The following is a 22,595-nucleotide window of genomic DNA, read 5'->3' as shown; positions in this document are numbered from 1 at the left end:
AACCGTTATCTCCACCGCATTATTTCTAGGCTTGAATATTTACTCAAACCCTGAATCTAAGTTAAAACATGCTTATCCGACTGGGAGTTTATACATTTTTTTGCCCAAATCATTTGATTTCCAAGAAATATGTTCTTAAAAGTTGCGGTAGCTGTATAATAGTCTTTGGTGAAGCCATATTTATGAGAAGTGATCTAAGACCGCCTAAGTTAACATGAAAATGATATTGTTGCCATATGATTTTATGAGGAAATGACAAAAGATGATATTGAACTATCACAATATTCAAGCAAGGTTACTTTAATATGAATTTGTCACCCAGCCTAGATGTGCTGCAGCAGCGATCCCTCATCAATGCCTGTATTGATCTTTGGACTTTCTGTTTTCAAACTGTTAATGGTTTTGGATTATTGGTACATTGATCTCTGGCTGAACACCAGAATCAACAACATGAAATTTGGCTGCAAACATCCAGAACCATGAAGCCACGCAGTCATTTTAACGAGAGCCACTGCCAACACTGTTATTCATGATAATAAAACGATAATTGTGACAGTGAAACGAGTGATACGCTAATAAAACAGACCTGGGACAAAGGCAATGGGGAAAGTTCAAGGTGACAGATCATGTTTTGCATAATGCACTCGCCTTTTGATTGGAGTGTTCTCGACCTCTCGTGGAAATTAAACGACTCCACTCCAAGGAGCCGCTCAGTCGAGTTGAGGAGATGAATTTGGATTTCAGTAATCTCATCAGCCCCGGAGCTTTGTAGTGGAATAAGGCCGTCACAAATTCCCTATCGATACGGGTCCCCAGCGTCCATGTCTGGCAGGGAGTTTTCTCCTGCCTCCGTCTTGACGTCGCTTCTCTGACAAACTATCAGATGCCACTGAAGCGTAAAGGAGACATAACAAAAGTTCTACTGCGAGAGGCGACTGAGGAAGTTTATTTTTCTAACCTGTGCGATAAAAAAATCTGCAGGTAGAATAATACGTACCGTGTTGCTCCACCATCCTCCACCTGGGGATAAATGTATGAGGGGTGTTTGTTTGCCAGGCTCATCAGCAGTTTGTACCAGCAACTGCTGTCAAGCTCTTTTCTATCCTCCCTTGGCACCACTACAAACATCATCAGTTCTGGGTCACTGTCATTTCACTGGACTGGAGAGATGACTCTTGATGCCAGCAGTTATCCTACAAGGCAGGTCACTTGTTCCAGACGGCACTTGATGCCTGTTTAGCCCCGTGTCACGTTCCTCAACGCAGAAAAAAAATTTTCCGCGAACACGCTTCACTCATAACACAGTGTCAGAGCATCTTCAATCATCTTCTGACATGAGAAGTGGATAAAGAGGGATAATCTCAGCAGTGTTGCGTTTCTTCGCTGCGTCCCTTCGGTTCCAGACGCAATCAGTTGTCTGAATGATGACAACATGATGCAATAATGGTCATGTAATTAAACAAAAGTGCGTCTCTGTAATGGGCCCTTCTTCTACGCTGTACCCCAGACTCCTGACTGATCACACCCTGTCCTGATGGGTGTCAGGGGAGATGATGTAAGGGGGGTTTTATAGGGCATGGTGAAATGGCTGAACTTGCTCTTCAGTCATGTCTAGTAAAGACATTAACCTAATGTGTGTGTGTGTCTGTTTGTGTGTGTTCCAGAGGCCAGTAAGCTGGTGATGTCATATGTGGCAGCGGTGTGTGGGAAGGGCCAGGAGGTGAACAAGGTCAAGGAACAGCTGCTGCAGTCCAATCCCGTGCTGGAGGGTGAGTGAAGCATCATGCACCCGATTCAGGGGCCGGGTGGTCTGGAGTTCACATTCGGAGACTGAATCTTGTGTTAACAGGTTGACGGGACTGTTCCTATAAGAATCCTTCAGAGGCAGCCTTCTGACAAAATTAGGAAAACAAACAATGTATATCTGCAGCCGACCTGTTAGCTGCTGTGCTCCAGTTTGCTGTCGATTAAGAGTTATGTGATAATCTGTCATATTTTTGTTTGGTTTCTGAAAGTTTAAAGACCAGTAAAGTACACGTAATCATTATAAAACTCTGTAAAACTTATAACTGGCTATCCGACACTAATAATCCCTAAACTTGTAGATATAGCACAAAGATACTGATAATCACATGAACCCTGCAAAGCCTAAATAAATAAGCAGGAAATGTTTTCACCTCTTGATCTAGTTGTAGGAAGCCTCTGGTGCAGAAATTAAAGTTTATTTTAATGTTTTATACATTTTACTGAGTTTTTAGGGAACTAATGTTGCAACGTTAGCCCTGGTTAGTAGCAGAATGTCTGTATTGTCTGAACAAATATGCAGAACAACGAAGGGTTCATTTCGGGGGCAGTTTACATCAGTAATAATCGCACGATAATATATTTTTTTTTAATGAATAGTCCCTTTATTTACAAACTTTATAAAGTTTGTCATGTCGTTTCCTCTTTGACACTGTAAAGTGTTTTAGAGAATGTTTTTGCTGTAATTTAATATCAATTTTAACTTGAACCTCATTTGAATCTTGACAAATGCAGTCCGGTAAAAATAGAAGATGAGCTTGAAGGAGAGATCACAAGTTGCAAGAGGCTCAGAAATACACACATTTATTATCCAAAAGCATAATGATGCTAAACAAGAAGACCTAAATGTGGTCTTGCTTTAGATGACTAAAGGTTTGCAGGATTGCAACTGGGCTTTGCATGGAAAAGGTTGTCACAGACAAGGAAGCTGTAAATACTGTTTCACACACACACAGACACTTCTCAATGCTGGCACAGTAACAGCTGTATTTTAATTGGGGGCAGTGGACAGGAAATGCCCGGGAATGATGAAGCTGCGTGCCCCGGCTGGGTCCCGGCAGAAACCTGACACATCTGTAACAGTTTAACTTCTGCCTATCTAATTGCCCTAATGCTAAAAAGGAGGCGAGCACATTATCCTGCTTCACACAGTGTATCCGTGTCTTACTCTTTCTTTTCTCGTTCGCTTCTCTTGCAGAATCTTTATTGGTTTCATTCTCTTCACCCTCCGTTTCGTTTCGCTGCTCGCTCTGTTTCCCCCTTTTTTCTCTTTTGCATTTGATCTTTTCTCCGGCTCTCTCATTCTCCCTGTCCTCCTTGCCCTCCAGCTGATATTGTAACGGAGCAGCGGCCCACACGTTCACATTAACCCTTCGCATTAATCAGCTGTTATCAGCAATTAAGCAGTTAGGCTAAAAGCGCCGCGATGCATGACACATTAATGGCATTTTAATGTCGAAATTTGGTTAGAAGCATATGTGCCCTGGATTTTGAAATCCTGTAACACATGGCTCTCTCACACGAGGCCTAGTGAATAAATGCTTGCAGGCCTGTGAAACATTTGCCGTCCTTGCGCACAAAACTTGACACCACGACAACTTTGTCCGAACACCGTGTTTATTATTGTTTATTTTTTAAGCACTGGCACAAATTGAAGCACTTTCCTATTTGGATGTGGCGTGACAGTAAGGTTTAGTCCTTCCTAAGCCTGGGAAGCTCCTGGTGCTTTGGTTAATCCATAACGAATTATGGGGCCTCATCAGTACAAATGGCCCTGACATCAAGCCCCAATATATGATTGACAGCTAGCTGGAGGGGAGGGTACAATGGTGAGGATCATTAAACAAGATTTGGATGATTTGTAAACAGGCTTTGGTCTGTATTGCCTATAAATGTGTTCTTGATGAATGAGCATGAATGTTTGCAATAATCATGTCTTGATTATTTTTCTCGTCTTACAGCTTTTGGGAATGCCAAAACAGTGAGGAATGATAACTCGTCCAGATTTGTAAGTATCCTCTCCAGAGGGATTACCAGTACACAACGTTAATATTGTGTGGGTAGATAATTAACATGCACAGTTTGGATGTTTCATTCAGGCTTTACTTGTATGTGGATCTGTTTTCCTTTCAAAATAAGTCCCCCTGGGTTTCTTAGCTCCCTGCAGTTTCTGTCCTCATCTGTTTCTTTTCATATTTTCTACACTATTACTCGATCATTCGAAATCTTGCATCAGTTCGGCCGAACAGGACCACACCTCTTTATTAGTATAGAGGTCAAAGAGAAACGAGTCACAATTTCCTTAATTCTTTACAGACTGAAATAGAGCTGAAATATAATAAATGAGTATAATAACTGAATTATACAAAAAGTGAAAAGATAAAAACACCTCCACACCTTCTTTCTTTTTTTAAAATTGAGATTAAACTTTGACACGTGTGCTGCTGTAACATATGATGATGGATATCAACTGGTTTGAATCTCACATGAAGTTTGATTCCTGTGGACACGAACCCTCTGTGAAGGATGCAAAACAGAAAATAACATCATCATCATCATGTCAGTCTTAATTCTGGGGGGGCTTTCGTTACGTGCATGTCCATCTACCTTTCTAATGTAATTTGAAGGGCAGATATTGGATCTGTGCAGTATCACAGCCCTCACACTGCCCCGGTTACAACAGGCACTCCATGACTTCATGTATTCCACTCACACATGTCAAACAGTCTCTGTAAATGCTCTGTACTCTGACCTGCACTGCTGTTCATCAACTATGTGACCGTGTAATAGATGCCAGCACAGAACAAGCACATTGGACTGGCGGCTTGTCCCATGTAGACTTTTCACAGGCGCACACATTCTTTTAAATATTTACTTATTTGGAAATCAAGTTAATTTCATAAACTTGATGGATTGCCCTCATGATCTGCAGGAAGCTGGAGGAATCTAATGCTAATCTTCACAGATGTAATCACAGGAATGATTCAGTGTCTGATGAGGCAATTGTTGTATGGACACAAATCCCGAAAATGACAGTGGCAGAATGAAAGGAGACGGGTGGGTTGTTAGTTTTGGTTTTGCAAGAGGGAATTCTCTCATTTTCTGGATCAGTATTTTGAAGGAGGCCTGAATGCTGCTGCAGCAGCAGCCGCTTGAGTTTCCGCCCTCATGACATGATATTTCATCACATATCTTTATCGCAGTGTAATACTAAATGTACAAAAACATCGAAAAGTGAGTCCTTCTACATGAAGAACTTCCAGCTAATCAATGATGTGATGCCACAAGACCGTGGGTTTGTTTAGTCTGAATGTCTCATGCTAACACTATAATAGAAACTGGTTATTAAAGTCAATAGCAGCTCGGAGGCTCGCTGCCAATGTGCTTTTCCTGCCCTAATTTTAGATGTTCCACTATATTCAGTCTCCTACCTCCACTGGCACGTACACCCCCATGCCAGCGCTCGGACGTGCAGTTGTAAGAGGGAGTATTATACAGGATTAAGCTCCCGATCTGTTTATATTTATGTAACCTTGGCCTAAACCTCCAGACAAGGACCTCAGGCCGTCCCCACCAGACACCAGTTCATCAGCGCTCCATCAGTTTATCAGAAAACTATAAATCAAACTGTCACTTCATTTTGCTGAGTGCAGAGGGCTTATTGAGTTTGGCTGGAGCCCTCTTACCAGAAGAGCTTGGCCTGTGCTGAGGACCCGTCTGCTATTAATATTTCAGATGAGGGGGGTGAAGAAAAAAAATCAAACACACTGGGCTCTCTGTTCAAACTTTCAAATTTCAGACGGAGCGAGGGGAGGGGGCCTGACATGGTTGGTTTTAGGCCTGTAGTAGAGAGATATTGGTGGGGAGGGGGCTGTTATGCTTCTGACCAGCAACACGTGCTGTCGCTGTATGAACGGGTTTGTGCAGCGATCGTCACTGCGAACAGAACCAAACTCATGAGCTGTGTTAGAGACCCAGTTCATTGTCCTGCTCTTTGATGCACGTAGCTGTAAGCTGACTCACAAAGTGTTTCCAAAAGCAAAGACACTGGCTGAAAAGACAGATTATATATTTGAATTAAATACAGTGTAATTTTCAGCTGTGCCTCCTTGTGCTCTGATCCACAGGGAAAGTACATGGACATTGAGTTTGACTTCAAGGGAGATCCTCTGGGTGGAGTCATCAGCAACTGTGAGTATTGAAATGAAAAGGCCTTTAGAATAAAAGGTAAATGCATGGTGCAGGTTATGGTACATACATGACATCCTGCGTTATCCTAATCATATCATTATAATTCTGCTTTGACCCGTCCTACATCAACCTGATAATTATGCTGTCTCCCAGCAACACAGTTAATTTAGTTAAACATCCAAGCATCAGGTATCCCAGTCTGAAGATGGCTTGTTACTGACACTATATAGATACTACAATATACTATAATTTTATTTCATAATTATCTATTTGTGGAAGAAGCATAGTGCACTTTTAAAAAATCTATGTATTTTCCGTTTCTGTTGTTAAGCTCTGCTGTGAATTCATTATCAAATCAATTTTACATGTAGCGCAAACATTACACACCACACATTACAACGGGGGTTTATTTTACGATCTGTACATCATATGATGCCTCTGTCCCGAGACAGGAAGTCACGAACTTCCCCTAAAAATACTACTCAACTGGGAAACATGTTATTAATCTCTGTAAGAGGGAGGAATCATCTCCAGTAAAGACTGGGACTTTATTGGAAAGTACATATTTGATTATGATACTGCAGATAATTAGCAAACACTCACACAGTTCTTCATTTTATTAAAGCCCTCAAGACTCATTTTATTTCCCTGATTAAAACCAGCTTTCACATTCTTAGCCTGGACCTGAGGCAGCTCTCAACACAGTCCTCCTCTCCCCAGCTCTTTTCTCTGTTTTGGTTTGATCTCGCCTCTGTTCACATTGTTGTGTCTGTGCTGGCTCCTCCGCCAGAGGTCACAGAAACAAAGAGAGGAGCTGATGGCGGCGACACAAATAAACCTCTGTGCGTTGGCCTGAGTCAGCCCGACACAAGGGGCTGTCTGTGAAGGAGAAGAAGAAGAAGCAGCGTCATGTGACTGCCTCACACAGAGCTGGCTGGATGGACAGATGGATGAGGTTGTCCTGGATGGATTCCTCCTCACTTCTCAGCTCATTATTTCCATCCTAGCTGTACATCCTTAGAGTCCTCAGACCTTCCTACGACAAAATATCTCTCTAAAGGCAAATCTCAGTAGCTCTGGTAACTATAAGACATTTTTGGCAGCCTCACAGCTGAAGCCCTTTAGTCAAAACACAACAGGATATTGTCCCCACATTGACACTTTAATGTGTGTTTGCTTATCTGAAGCAGAGAGAACATGTTGTGAACTGAGCACGCAATGAATGCGGTCCCAGATGCTTCCCTTCTAAAAACGTGGCCCTGAAGAAGCGAATGCAAGATGACTGAACGGTTTGGTTGGACATGAGGTGTAAGGTTACTCTAGCCCCCTTCAGGAAGACAATAATCTGAGTCCCACCTCTCGGGCTTTTGACAGAATGGTGTCAAAACACAAACTATCTACATGCAGGGAAGAAGTCTTTGATCACGGCTCTGCACTGCAGCTGTCAGCCACTCAGTCATGGATGTTGTATTATTGATGCGTTTGCTCTTATAGAGCCACTTCTGTGATTCATGGCCGGTGGGTGTCACAGATTCACATTAATCCACCTCTACCTCTGACAACCTGAGGTCTCTGTCGAGGGCCCTCTGGTTAGGTGCTCGCGGTGCAGCCACAGATACTGTGGAGTGCTTCTGTCCTCACCCACCCGTCGCTGAATCAGTCTAAAAGATTGACAGCCGGCTTGGAATGGGATCCTGGTTTTAATGGAGGTTCGTGTGGATATTATTCCTAAAATGTTCACTTTGACTACAAAGTCTCCCAAAATAAGACAGATTCAAACCAGACAAACTGAAATGCTGGTATCCAGTCAGGCTGGCAGGGAAGATCTCAAGTGGCCTCAGATGCTGCAGAGCTCCGCAGTAGGTCTTTAATTAAATTATACTCAGCCTAATGCGGTGAGTGGCTGATGGGTCCCCTTTTAATCAGGTACTGTTGCACTTGGTCGGTAGCCCGGGAGAAAAGGGCTGACGTTTGGTATCCATGTGTGGTTTATTCTCTGGGCACTTCCTGTGGTGTTTATACACACAACAACGGCCTGGTCACCGTAGCAACTTGAACACATCATCGAAACCTGGTTGAGCTCCATATAGACGCAGGCGAGGCAACTCTTAATACGTGCCGGTCGGCCCCATATCTACCACTGCAGGACACCTCTGTGAAATACTTCCTCCAGAGACTATTTTTAGGAAATGACTTTTGTCTTAATTTGTCATCGTTCCCTTTTTGTTTGTTCTTTACTCTTTTAGATCTGCTGGAGAAGTCCCGTGTGGTGAAACAGCCACGAGGAGAGAGGAACTTCCACGTCTTTTATCAGCTCTTGTCTGGAGCCTCCGACGAATCACTCAGTACGTCGCACAAATGCTGAAAATGGGATTTAGGCTACATCCACACTGCTACCTTTTCATTTGACACTACTCCGGAGTTTTAGAGCAGCAGAAACTGAACATTTTGGAAACTGAGATGTTCGGAAATGATGACGTAGACACAACAGCTGCTAATTGGGTCTTTCCTGATTCGTCAGCCTCCTATCACATGACCCTACTCCGGTAGAAAACTGCGCTAGCCTCGACTACCAGTGTAGTGTTGCTGCTTTGTCAACAGCTTTTGTGCAGTTAAATTCTGCATTTTACAATTTTACTGTAATCTGGATGTAGCCTTAAATGGAAGCGTCAGTGTATTTTTAGATGTTGCAGATGTTGCTTTTTGATCTGAAAAGGAAGTGCAGTTTAAATTGGAAAAAATGTAAACTCAAATTAACCTTTCTTATCACATCAAATCTCAAACTGGGGTTGTAATATCTGTAGCCTGTTTTTCTAGAATAATTGCGGAGCTCTGTGTACACACGTCTCTGCTCAGAGGAAGTGATGAATCAAACTCCACCGTGGCCAGCGGGCAGTTCTGTCCAGAGGAAATTAGACCATTGTTGGACCTTCTGCCACATTGTTTGGATTTAATAACCATCCAGCAGACTGGGATTGGAAAACATGATCATGGAGTTTGTGTTCCCAAATGTCTTAAGTTTGAATATCACACTTTTAAATTCGTCTTTCCTGTCATCTGGAATCGCCAGCATTCCAGTCCTTTAGTTAACATCTTATGCAATACATTTTTTCAGCAGGGTTTCAGCTGCACAAACACATGGCTTATACATTAATGACCCAGCCTTCCTGCCTCACAAACACTCCAGAGAACAAAGAGCGCAGAACCTGTTCCCTCTATTTGCCTTTCCGCGGACAGAGGGCATTGTTTTATGTCCTGAACGCAGGAGAACAATATAATGGTCATTGACTTCAGAGCGCACGCATCACAGGGGCTTGATTTAGCTGTAGTTAATGCGAAGGCTAATGAAATCTGACACATGCTCCCACGAGAGGAATAGATTTCTTTGCTACAAGATAGGAGGGCTTTTAAGAGGGCTATTTGATCTCCCAGAATAATGTTCACGGCAGTAACTCGGCGTGTGCACGCACTGTGTAGAAGTCGTGTCTGCAGCCTGTAGGTCGGATGAATTTGTTTGTAAGGCAGTGGTGTCACCCATTTAAATTTTGCACCATCTAGTTCAGTGCTGCACAAGCTTTATCATAAGACTGTGGTTTTTTTTATCAGGCACCTCCCAGGTGTGTTACTTGCATTTAATGTAAATCAGGCCTCATTTGTCTTTTGACAAGCCGCTTTAAACGAGCATACTTTGAATAGCAAACCGCATGCTTTGTGTGTCACAGAGAAGCTGAAGCTGCACCGGGACTTCAGCAAGTACAACTACCTGAGTCTGGACTCGGCTGCGGTCAACGGGCTGGACGATGCGGCCAACTTCCGGACAGTCAGAGTGAGTAGTGCACACACACACGCGTCTGTCTTCATCATGTTACACATTATCCTGATGGAATCTTAGTTTTCTCTAAGATTTTTATCCTCAACAATTCAAGTTTAGTCTCAAGATTTCCACTTTATTCTCGGCATTTCCACTTTCTGTTGTTGCATCATGTGAAGATAATCTAAATCCTGTGCAGAGGGTAGAGTCAGTCGGGCTTCTTATCTCCTGCCCATAACAAACCAACAGTTTGTGTAGATTATGAAAGTTGTGAGAAGGCTCCACTCCAGATTCCCGCCCACCTGTTGCAAAACCAGGGGAACTTTGAACTGAGCCTGAACCTGAAAGTGAAGTTAAACCTGAGCCGACCAGGTTTCTATTGATTTAAGACGTGAAACTCCACACGTGGGCCAGTTAACAAAAATCATTTCAACAATGGTTCAGCTCGTAAACCAGCACAGTGGCAGCAGCAGTAGCAGCTCTGTGTAAAAACCCCAGGAGAAGGGGCAGCTGCTTCCTTTTATTTGAATATGTTGCAGGATCTTGTGTGCATGTGCAGTGACACGACGTTGTGTCCTTACTGATGGTGACACACAGGATGTTGTGTCTGTGAAGCACTATTGTTATCAGTCATGCTGCAGCGTGCTCTACTCCAGTCTGTCACACTCTGCTGTTCACATCCTGCTCTAACCGTATTCCCATACAGCTGCATTTCTCCACCGGAAACACCAGAGCACATCAGCACCAAACAATGAGTCCGTCCATGTGGCCTTCACTGTGACAAGCACTGTAATAAGTTTAATTCCAACAAAGACTAAGGTCATAACAAGTTTGTTTCCACAACACACAAGAAACATTAAGTAAGGGGAGGGTTTATAATGTGGTACTCAGCTTTCAGACACGCACCGAACTGAGGGAAATCTCTGGTGGGGCTGTGGGTGAGAATGCAAACGAACGCGAGAGGCTCTGAACTTTCACTGCAGTTTCTACGGCCAGCCCCCGAGTAAAAACTGGATACTGTGAGAGTGAGCCCATGTGAGAATACAGCAGGAGTTTCCGTGTTGCAACTGTGTCGATTTATATTTCTAACACGCGGCACACGCAAAAATACAAAACCCCAAAAAGAATACTAACATCTCAAGATGATCAGGTGTCGTACACTTAGAAGGCAAATATGTCAGCAGAACTTTTGGTGATGAGGGCCGATGTCGATGTGACGTAAACAAAAACACGTGATCTCTGCAGCAGAATCTCCTGCTGTGTTAGAAGAACTCTGAAGACAGTCTGGACATTCTCCAGAGTTCAAGTCTGAAAACATCCTTAGTTACAATTTCCTTTCGTTTTGGCTCCTCGTTGAATTCAATTAAAAAGATTTTCCACTTTCCTTATTTTTTCTCTTTTTGGATATGCTGAATTATGTAAAATTAATATATGCTTAGTTTGGCCTGAACTCCCTTTTAGAAAAATCTCCGTCTTAAGAAACTGGAGAATTAAAGGTTAAAAACACTGTTATCTGGATGAAACAGCTTTTTGAATCCTGCTGCAGATCTCAATCCTCTCTGCTCCAGTTTGGAGGTGATGTCTAAAATAAGATTGCAGAAGACATTTGTGTTGGAAATGTACAAACTCATTTTTCACATCCATTTTCATGATAACACTTGTTCCAGTGCTGGCAGGCTGCAACAATAATATTTCAATCTTTGTGAATTGGTGTTTGCACAGTCACACACTGTCACATTAAACTGCATTTACAGCTTCGTTCCCACAGAAATGTAACGATATTAGTTGATTTATGACTCTCTCTCTCTCTCTCTCTCTCTCTCTCCCATCTTCGCCCTCCCCATGTCCGTCCCCCCAGAATGCCATGCAGATCGTGGGGTTCATGGAGGACGAGGTGCAGTCGGTGATGGAGCTGGTGGCCGCCGTGCTGAAGCTCGGCAACATCGAGTTCAAGCCGGACTCGCGCAGCAACGGCAGCGACGAGAGCCGCATCAAAGACAAAAACGGTGGGTTGACAGATGAACAAACAGGAAAGGCAGGGAATCTTCTTCTTCACTTGTTTGAAACCTCCAGTTTATTGATTCTGCTGGTTGGTGTAGCTGGTTACAATTAGATCAATATCACACACGTTGATTAAATGGATTTGTTCTCTTGTGTTTTCACACTGAGAGTTTTCTGTTTTGAATTTTTACACTGTTTCCATAACTCCAACATACACATCTGCCCCCTATTGGCTGCTTTACTCCGTTTCCAATCTTTGTTTTAATAGTTTGCGTGACGGGAGCCGTGTGTGTGTGTTTTCACTCCCGCAGCTGTTTTCTTTCAGCAAATATCCCATTTACAGTCATCCATCCATGACAGAGGCTCGATCCATCTTACTGCCACTGCGGCCATATGAATCAAAGACCGGATTATTGCGACCATATTGCAATATGCTGCTCTTATCTGAGCCATGTTTTCAGAACTACTTTTAAGCATCCATATCTACAGGCATGACTGTATCATTAGAGCCATATAGAAGTACAATAAGCTTGATGTTTTTCATATTGCTCTTGAAATGTTCTTATATAGGAACATTTTGTGAGATGAGAAGAATAAGAGAATGTTTTGATGTTTAGTTTTCAGCAAGAGGTTTGAAATTACAGCATAGCAACAGTAAAACATCAGGTTACCACCCTCAACAAAAACAGGCGAGGAAATTACAGTGGAGAATGCAAGGGGTGATTTAAATCCTCAAAAGCATGTCTGAGCATAAACTTAACCTAATCTGAGAAGGAAGTGGCTGACGGGCAAGTTGACATCTTCTTTGTGAAACCACCCTGATCGTTTATTGACTGTGTGTTTTACCCTCGTCCACTTTGCAGATTTGAAGGAGATGTGCGAGCTGCTGGGGATCGAACAGTCGGTGCTCGAGAGGGCGTTCAGCTACCGTACAGTAGAGGCTAAGCTGGAGAAAGTCTCAACCACCCTGAACGTGGCCCAGGTCAGAGGAATCTGTTACAAAACTGCCTAGCACCAGTCATACCACTGCATTTTCCTGCCCTACTTGTATTGACATTAACACACACACACACACACTCACACACTCACACACACACACACTCTCTCATAAAAAGATAATGGGCCATTTCTTCCCCTTGACTTGCTCCACTGGCTGCCGACTCTGATCCAAGTCAATGCCACGTGAAAACCTCTCCATTATACATGAGCAATAATCCTCCTGGAAATTCAAATGTAGGTCATATTTTTTAGAGGTTAGCGAGTTCACTCACACTGCTCCTGTAACACGGATGCGCCAAACACGGGTCACTGTGTCCAAAAGCATAAACCGAAAAAAGGTTTAGAGAATTAGCCTGACCTCAGAATAATGATACCAGCCGGCCTGGGTTAGTCGTTTTACTTTTTTAGTGTTGTGTACTTTTAATGTTCTGTATGTGTCCACATTTTCCCTGAGAGAGGCTGAGGTTCATAGGATTTTATCAAAAGATGTTTCGGTTCTGCAGAATTGGAGTTACAATCAATTCATCGTCACCTTATCACCAACAATGTGTTATTTATTAACAGGCCTACTACGCCAGAGACGCCCTTGCCAAAAACCTCTACAGCCGTCTGTTTAGTTGGCTCGTTACTAGGATCAATGAGAGCATTAAAGTAAGTAATGCTTTGTTTTTTTTATTTCACTCAATTGAATCAATTATTATACGTTTTCATGCCCTGAACTGGCAGAACACCTCTGTTGCTCTGTATTTCTAATATTGGCAATATTGTCTCCCTGCAGGCACAAGGTAAAACTCGACACAAGGTCATGGGTGTGCTGGACATCTATGGCTTTGAGATATTTGAGGTAAGCGAAGCAGCAGATTGAACTCACTCCTCTTGTTCTGATCAGCCACAAGGACAGAATCTGACCACACAGGCGTTGTATTGCATTTCAAAAGGATTTTTGCCCCCGGGCAGAATGCGTGTGTGGGTGTTTTGGTGCCTGTGAGAAGCTTATAAACGATAACTGAGGCTTGATAAAAAACCCACATTCAGATGCGATCAGTTCGGCTCTATTGCTCCCAGGGGTGAAATGTTTTTTTTATTTTGCGCCAAGGTGATTTCGACACTGAAATCAGAAAAATGGCCACAACATCAATGCAGTGCTCCGTGCACAGGAAACACACATCCTCAAAAAATCTGATGTATTTATCACAGTGACCATGTTTTCATTCACACCAGTATTCCAACTTATGACCTTATTCATAATAAGTAACTTTTTTGATGATGATTTTTTACATAATAGAACATTACATTCATTCACAGCACATTTACTCTGGTTATGACTCATGTCATTAAAAACACCGTCAAGTCCGACACTATTCCACCAGTTTTAAAACCCCAACCTGAAATTGTTTAATGTCCGATGCTACCATTTTGGGTGAGTTGGTAACTGCTGTATTTCGCGAAATGTAGAGAAAATTCGAATGGGATGTTATGTACGTATTAAGATGTCATTATTGCTTGTTCAGAGTATGCACACGGTTGGGTTAAGGGAATCAGAAAATGCTGTTTACATGGCAGCGTCTTATTCAGAGTATTGGATTGTTCGTGTCCATTTAAACGTTGTCCTTGTCAAAGGTCAACAAAATGTGTTTTATCAGCGTGCATGTAAATATTTGCTTGCAAACACCAGTGCCAGACAATTTCAATGCTCTGTACAGTTAAAGTGAAACAGCGTAAAATGTCCCTTGCATTGTTGCCTGATGCTTCCAGCCCCCCCACACCACCCCCATATGTTCTTGTCTTTCTCATGTCCCTGCCTGTTCACCCCACTCACTCTCAAGTCCTTCCTCTCCCTCTGACTGTTGTGTTGTATCTGGGTCACCAGGATGGAGTAAGTAACACCTGCACCGGCCTGTGTGCTGTGCCAGTGTGCATGCCGTGATCTCAACCTCCTCTCCCCCTTAATTCAGCGCCGCATCCTAATTCAGATAATTCTAGTGCTTCTCGTGTGCAGCCACAGCCACATGACGGAAATGCTAAAGAAGCCTTTGCATCGTTTGGGTCATGATACACTCCGCTGCCACTTTATTCAGTAAACCTACCAAAAACGAATGCAGTCTAATACAAAAGAGCTGAACAGCGTGGGTCCAGAAGTAAAAATCCCATTTATTTTCTCAATAAAAGATTTTCCTTATCAGCCATATCTTAACCATCCGAGGTAGACTCACCACAAGCTATGAGATTGTGCGACAATGTTAAATGCTCCTGTAGAAGTCCGTATGATATCCACTGCATTGGAAAAACAAAACATGTGGACGTCTCTGATTGGTGGAACCATTGACATGTTTACCACAACCATTAAAAATCCTATTGCTCTGTAGCTCTGCCATATACCCTCCATTACTGAAGGAGTCTGTATTATAACAATGTAACAATCTGATTATTTCGGAAGCTACAGTTTTTGCTTCTGCAGAATCGTATACTACATTTAGTAGTTTGTTCATGTTGGGCTGTTGTACAGGACTGCATTACTTTTAACTAGATGCGCTGAATAAAGTGGCAACTAAATGTATTGAATTTGAGTGTCTACACCATTTTGGGATTTATGCTCGTATACTTTATCTTTCTGAGGGTAAGATTGTTAAGCGATTGATGTCACTCTCAAGTCGTCCCCTTGTGGCCCCCTAACTAAGTTCAGCACAAAGAGTAGGAGCCCAGGCGAGCTGCTAATCTCTGCCCTACGGTAAAACGGAACATTTCTTAGTTGGCAGCGGTAACTGGAGTCTCTTCACTGCCAGGAGGCCGCAAGGGAGTTACTGCTCCCGGCCAAGAAGGAGTCCAGCTTGTACAGTTAACTGTCATAAAAGTATAACACGTCTGTTTTTACGCTTCAGTTTGTGTAGTTACTACGATGTAAAGGTTTACTTTGTAGTTTTATGATAAGTTAAAAGTGTCTTAGCTGTGGCTTAACCTTAAATGTACAGACCTGAGAGTTGTATCAATCTTTTCTTTTAACTCTCTAAAAGAAAAAGTTTAAGCATATTAGCCAGTGTTGAACTCTTCCTTTAACAGATACAGGTTAGGTTAGATTTTCTATGTTTTAGTCGTCTTCAGGTATAAATTTACCTCGTGAAAGTTGGTGCATGGCAACTTTATTATCTCGGAATTTCTCCCGTAAAAGACATGGAATGTTTAGCATTAGAAATACAAAAGAGATTTAAATAACATCTGCTAAACATTTAAAGTCAGTGCTTCCCGTAACTATTTCCCCTCCTGAAAATACTGTTTTTATCACATAATATTAAATGAAGGTACTGTCCACTTCCTTGAGGCAAGTAAAGGAACACCTGAGTAATGAGCCCATTGATTTTTTTTTTCTTCTTTTCTTCCTCCTCCTCCCCTGCTATAAACCGCTTGTCATAAAACACTAGATTTGCAGCTGAAATATTTTAGAGTTACAGTAGAAGTACTGTCATATTTCAGCCTGGTGTCTGCTGCCACTTGGGTGTAAACATGCATGTGTGTGTGCGTGTGTGTGTGTACATGGTAAATACGACCTTTCGGTTTCTCAGTAAAAGGAAATGGAGTCTTAACATGAATAACCAGTCTCCATGTTGCTGTGTGTCACATAATCCTGGTCACTGAGAAACCGGGCTGCGTCCTTCGCTGAGCTTAACAACTAAACATGCTTCTCTAACTGCCGTTGTGAAGAATCAGTTTCAAACTAACCCACACAACAAAGGCCGTCCGCCAGAAGCATGACTCACCGCTCAACGCTCATAACTGACTCGTAACTGAGAAATTCAGAAAGTGAAAAAAATGGTTGATGCTTTTTAATGGTTAATGTCGTCAATGTTTAATGAAGTCAATGACAGTTTACAGGAAGTTTTTCTGATAAAGGTTTATCATCTAAAGGTGCAAGTTCAGTATTTATCAGTTGTTCACGTCCCAGGTTCGTGAAACTTTTCATGATTGCCATCGTGATGAGGCAGCGAATCATTGAATGGAAAGATAAAGCTGCAGGTTAGAGTTAGTTCAAGATGGATTATTGCTGGTAACCTTTCACATGTAAGACATTTTTTAATGGGTAGTGTAGATACTACTTCTCTCAACATCAGACATTTTACTACACTAATTCACAGCCAAGTTAAATTCCCAGTTCTGAATTTGCAGAGTGTTGTCCAGTGACCTCAAGTGACCCTTTTCCACCAAGGTCAACCTGGTGCTCGTGCTGTGCTGGAAATTGGGCTGGTTTGAAGTTGGTTCAACTTGGGAACCAGATTAGTTTTCCATGGGCTAGAACCACCACACAGTCACATCATTACATCACTGTAAAAGTCTCGGATTTCCCAGCAACACTAGAACACACTACAAGCACAACATCAACAATGGTGGACCACAGCAATTTGTCTCCTCTACAGACCACTGCTGCTCAGCTTTGGCCTCCAGAGTAAAACATATTCAATCTTCTTTGCCGACTACAGGTGACGCTAGCTCTGTAGTTGTTTTTTTAAACGGCGATCACAGTATTGGTCCTGTGGGTCATGATAATCCCGCCCCCAGCCCCTGACATAAGCGAGTCTTTCTTCGAGACAAGTGACAAATTAGGCCCCAGCTCCAAACTGGCCCTTGAACTGCCTTGGTGGAAAAGGGGTAATTGTGGATCTAGTTCTTAGTATAAACTTCATTCCTGCACTGGATCTGATAATTTTTAATCAAGCAAAATGTGTCAAAACTCAGAGTAGGCTGTTCTCATCTCATCTATACATGTTATTAAGTATTACTACGTATTATTGAGGAAAAGGTTCAGAGTTAAAATGGTAAAAAAAAGCTTTTTCTTCAACACTGACCCTTTTATTGATTATAACATAAAATTAACTTGAGCTAAGGCACCTTTAGGATTCAGCGTTTGAATTGATATCTGGAGGTATTTACATTTGACCTGTTACCGCTTCTACAGGACAACAGCTTTGAGCAGTTCATCATCAACTACTGCAACGAGAAGCTGCAGCAGATCTTCATCGAGCTGACCCTGCGTGAGGAGCAGGAGGAGTACATCAGAGAGGCGAGTTTACGCACACACACACACACACTTGGATAAATGACCTATCATCCCCAGCCTGTGGCCCCGGTCGCCCTCTCTCACCTGCAGCTGTACATTTACATTGTTTAACATGTCAGCGGCCAATTTGTTTGTTTGTCCCACAGCAACATGTCAACCTGGTCACGTCACTCATCTCTTGAACCTCGCGTGCTATTTCAGCTCAATCTGAATTCTTGCCCTTGACCCTGATGCATTAACTGCTTCATTTATGTCTCCGTCGTCCGTCACCCTCTCCGTTTACTCTCTGCCCGTCTCCCCTCGGCCGACTCTCTGGGAAGGAAGTGATCCCTCACTCCAGTGAGAGTAAACACTCCCTGCTGTGGGCCTTTAAGCTCTGTTTGTTTTCAAAGCTCTACGGATGTGAGCGCTGACCTCCCCCCCCTTCCCTCCACAAACTCCTTCCCCCAGCAGCGGCAGCACCACTGCCACCAATGATATTCCACTCCTGGGCTCTGTCCAGTATACTGCATGGGAAAATACCAAAGCACTGGAAAAAATTGGGAGGTCCACCAATCAGGAATTCAGCCAGTCACCCGTCATTTTAGGCCACACCTTCTTTTACTCCCTCCCTCCGCGAAATATCTGTCACATTGCTTACATCAACCGAAGTTATGTTCCCAACCCATTAGGAGCTGTGAATTAGATGTGGGTTGTTCAGGGGCCAGGGGCCTTTTCGACAGAGCAAGATGGAAAATGTTTCCCTGTCCCTCTTCAGAAAGACTTTGTGCTCTTTTCTTACTCCGACGATTAGAAGGATGAGGTGGAGACGGAGCAGGAGAGGACTTCTTGGTAGGAATTAGTATCATACCTGCAAGGAAAGATTTGGTTATAAAGACAGATGTATGGACATTTTGCACTAAACGACGGCACTAAAAATATAAAAGAATGCTTAAATTAGGAAAAAGGACTGTAACTTTAAAGGGGCCCTGCCCATTTCTTTTTTCTCCCCAGGATGTGTTCCCATTTAGGCCCGACTTCCCCTTGTAAATATTAAGTGTTACAGTCTGTGTCTACATGTAGTTTAACCTCAGTTTATGACAAAGTGAAATTTAAGGTTTTGGGGTGAGAGAGACACACCGTGGAGATGATTGAAGTACAACTCTCCTCAGTCGTCGAGATCTTTTTGTTTTAATGATTTAAAACACTATGCAGATTTGAAAGAGTCTTGAGAAAAGCACCTTACTGCAGACCTGCTTTCAGACATTCCCTGAACTCTGGAAAATTTCCAGAATGCAAATGTGTGAGTCAGTTGCTCCAGACATTTTCCTTATCACATATTTCAGGAAAATGTCAGAGTGAGGCCACGTGAGAATAAAGCAAGAAAATTACCCAACAAGCGAGTTGTTGTGTCTAAAAAGTGACGGACACAAAAGAACAACATCTCTTAGTACAGGTGTGAACGCACTCAGATCAGATAGGGATCAGATCACACCAGACTACTTTTGTAAGTTGTGTGAAAGCAAATCTGTCCTGGGCCACATATGAAGGACCTGACGTCTTCTGACCCGCTACCATGACCTGAACCTGTTTTCACTCTTATCTGTGCCCATACGCTGATAAGTTTGTGGCCATCGGCAAAATATCAACACTGACCACAACATCATGACCGATACTTGAATTGGTGAAATCTTTACTCACTGCAGATGCACGAGATTCATTCAGCGCCTCCTGACTCCTCCCTCTCTCGTGCTGACACACACAAACAGTGACATCGGACACAACTGTAATCACAGACTGGGTCAAAACAACATAATTTGGTCTTAACTCACACAAATGGCATACGTGTTAATTTGCATGTAGAGTGGGGAAGTGAGACCACAAGTGGTCACATTACTTTTGGCAGTAAAGTCAGATGCCAGTGTTGATGTGATGGAAACGAAAACACGTGATTTCAGCAGAGGAATTTATGCACCATGTCCTTTCTCCTGCATAATCAACTCAGGCACCAGCCCTCACCTGAATGCTGTTGTTGTTGTGAACGTGTCCGACCTGAACAATCTCCTGCTGCTGAGTTTACTTTATTCAGTGTTGTTCACCAGAACATAAATACAAACAAATGTTTTGAGTCTTTCTCCATGTACGTCTTCAGCAACCGTTGGTGTGTAGATGGTCACAACGACTATAACAAAATCTATCACAATTAAGAGGTTGAAACATACTCATACTATATCATGTGCTGTGTTATGTTACATCCAGTACTGTCCAGTTCTGATGTGTTTAACAGAACAAAACTATGAGTAGATGTCTACTGTGAAAACTACATATAGAGCCATGTTGGTATCAGCATTGATCAGGACTGTCTGTCATATTGGTATTTGATAAAAGTGCTCCATGTTTTGTCAACCATATTTCTTACTCTATCTTAAATTGTCCTATGTTCTGTCGCAGGGCATCGAGTGGACCAATATTGAGTATTTCAACAACGCCGTTATCTGCGACCTCATTGAGAATGTAAGTCCATCCCCTCCTCCTCAGAGACCACACAAACCAGCTCAACATGAATTTATATTATATTCTGACATAATACTAAGAAATATACATCACGAGACGGTTTTAAGTTTTGTTATTAAACATTTAATATGCATGAACCTCTACCTCTTATGTTGTGATGGTCAGAACCAAAACGGCATCTTGGCCATGTTGGATGAGGAGTGCCTGAGGCCTGGGACGGTCACCGACGAGACGTTCCTGGACAAACTGAACACAATCTGTGCTGAGCACCTGCACTTTGAGAGTCGTCTCAGCAAGAATTCAAAGTTTCTCACGGACCACAGCCTGCCTCACAGCTGCTTCCGGATCCAGCACTATGCCGGCAAGGTACTATAAATTATTCTGCGCACAGAACAACAAGACATGTGCAGATAAAATCTACAAGACGTGTGTTGAAGCGCTGAAAGAGAATTGGTGAAAAAAACGTTTTTTTTTTTATCAAGGTGCTGTACCGTGCCGAGGGATTTGTCGACAAGAACAACGACCTGTTGTACCGAGACCTCTCACAGGCCATGTACAAGGCAAACCACAAACTCATCAAACAGCTGTTTCCTGAGGGCAACCCTGCCAAAGTCAACCTGAAGAGACCCCTGACTGCTGGGTTCCAGTTCAAAGCATCAGTGGGCACGCTGATGAGGAACCTGCAGACCAAAAACCCAAACTACATACGGTAACCGCTGTCTTTTCTACAGGGGATGTAATCTTGGAGTATTGGCATGTCGTTTGTTATTTGGCCCAATCCAATTGCTTAAAAATAACCCAGCCAATTTGCTTTAATTGCTTAAATCAACATTCTTGAAACTGCTCCTTCTAATGTTGTCTAAAATGAAACAAAATCTCCCAAACCTGTTTGTTAAATGGATGGATGGGTGGGTGGATGGATGAATTCCTCATATCACAGCTTGTCAAAACGAAAGGGTGATATCCGCTCCATACATTATTCCAGCTCTAGTTTGAACAACCCTCTCTTCTTGCTTCCACAGGTGCATCAAGCCCAACGACAAGAAAGCATCCCACATCTTCACCGACTCTCTGGTGCGCCATCAGTTGCGCTACCTGGGCCTGATGGAGAACGTCCGTGTCAGGAGGGCGGGCTACGCCTTCCGCCAGCCCTACGAGCCCTGCCTGGAGCGCTACAAGATGCTCTGCAAGCGCACCTGGCCCCATTGGCTAGGACCCGCCAGGTAACTTCTGAAGCAGTGACTAATAGGGGGGGCAGGTGAAGAGGGGGATTAAAGAAAGGGGGGGGATTGCTGCTGGACACATGCCAGAATAAATCGCTCCAAGGTTTGTGTGAGTGTGGGAACTGAGAATTGCTCCGAGGGGTTTTTAACTAAGGAACTGAGCCCCAGACTGCTCCCAGTGGAGTGACTGTGACCAGCGGTAATAGATTGTAGTTGGAGTGGTCAGCTGGCAGGTGTGACCGTGGAGCCGTGTGAATGTGAAGCAGGTTAGTGCTGGAAAAAGGGCTTGGATGACTTTCCCTGGATTAAAGGCTCAAAAGAGGGGGAAATAATACAGTAAGCTGAATTTAATAACACTTTACCCGACAGAGTGGAATACTTCTACGAGCTTATTGAAAGTATTCTAAATGTGAACACGAGACTTAAAATGTGCTTTATAATTACCGATGGTTGTGCACTTTTATTGCCATCCCACTGTCTGCCATCTTGTCACGTACCAGTTGTTTCACTGCCGGGGAAGAAATGAGCCGTTCCCTCTCTGAACCACAACATGTTGAGACGTTTTAACCTTATCTGTCTCCTCCGTTCCACACCAGCCAGTGTTGCGTGTTTTCCTCCACTGTGCAGGCAAAAGCACTGATTCTTATCCGCTCTGCCACACATCACTATCTTGTTGTTCAGCTATTCCCCTCAGTGCTTTGTGTGGTGCGTTTCATTCTCCTTTAATCATTCCTTCTCCCTCTAACCCGAGCATTCCTCTCTCGCTATCCTCCTCCTTTCCCCGTCGAGTCCAGATCCTCTCGATGTTGCTTTTAAGTTGTGCGCATGTTGTGTGAATTTAGTTTTGGATGACTCCTCTGGCTCTCCACAGGGAAGGAGTGGAGGTGCTGATGAGCGACCTCCCGGTTCCAGCAGAAGAGTTCTCGTTCGGCCGCTCCAAGATCTTCATCAGGAACCCAAGAACGGTACAAAACACACATTTATGCACATTTACCTTGTGTCCCTTGGACTTCTTTACTCCAGCCCG

The 22,595-nt window shown here is 43.2% G+C and overlaps 1 protein-coding gene across 8 annotated transcripts in view; it reads left to right on the top strand.

The window, feature by feature from the left end:
* Positions 1 to 22,595, top strand: part of myo1b (myosin IB) — a 61,011-nt gene that overhangs the window by 27,085 nt on the left and 11,331 nt on the right. For 4 of the 8 annotated variants that reach the window (XM_035174790.2, XM_035174795.2, XM_035174793.2 and 1 more), the window contains exons 5-20: positions 1,665 to 1,769; positions 3,765 to 3,811; positions 5,931 to 5,994; positions 8,241 to 8,339; positions 9,717 to 9,820; positions 11,664 to 11,811; positions 12,670 to 12,788; positions 13,370 to 13,456; positions 13,584 to 13,649; positions 14,676 to 14,681; positions 17,751 to 17,855; positions 20,283 to 20,345; positions 20,511 to 20,711; positions 20,828 to 21,054; positions 21,368 to 21,568; positions 22,440 to 22,533. In XM_035174790.2, the coding sequence (XP_035030681.1) occupies positions 1,665 to 1,769; positions 3,765 to 3,811; positions 5,931 to 5,994; positions 8,241 to 8,339; positions 9,717 to 9,820; positions 11,664 to 11,811; positions 12,670 to 12,788; positions 13,370 to 13,456; positions 13,584 to 13,649; positions 14,676 to 14,681; positions 17,751 to 17,855; positions 20,283 to 20,345; positions 20,511 to 20,711; positions 20,828 to 21,054; positions 21,368 to 21,568; positions 22,440 to 22,533 (1,736 nt within the window). The remainder of the gene's footprint in view (positions 1 to 1,664; positions 1,770 to 3,764; positions 3,812 to 5,930; positions 5,995 to 8,240; positions 8,340 to 9,716; positions 9,821 to 11,663; positions 11,812 to 12,669; positions 12,789 to 13,369; positions 13,457 to 13,583; positions 13,650 to 14,675; positions 14,682 to 17,750; positions 17,856 to 20,282; positions 20,346 to 20,510; positions 20,712 to 20,827; positions 21,055 to 21,367; positions 21,569 to 22,439; positions 22,534 to 22,595) is intronic. The other 4 variants (XM_035174791.2, XM_035174794.2, XM_035174797.2 and 1 more) reach the window with 1 other exon arrangement.

The sequence above is a fragment of the Hippoglossus stenolepis genome, chromosome 13, assembly GCF_022539355.2.
Source record: "Hippoglossus stenolepis isolate QCI-W04-F060 chromosome 13, HSTE1.2, whole genome shotgun sequence".
In the NCBI taxonomy this organism is placed as follows: Eukaryota; Metazoa; Chordata; class Actinopteri; order Pleuronectiformes; family Pleuronectidae; genus Hippoglossus; species Hippoglossus stenolepis.
This window is presented reverse-complemented; position numbering and strand designations above follow the sequence as displayed.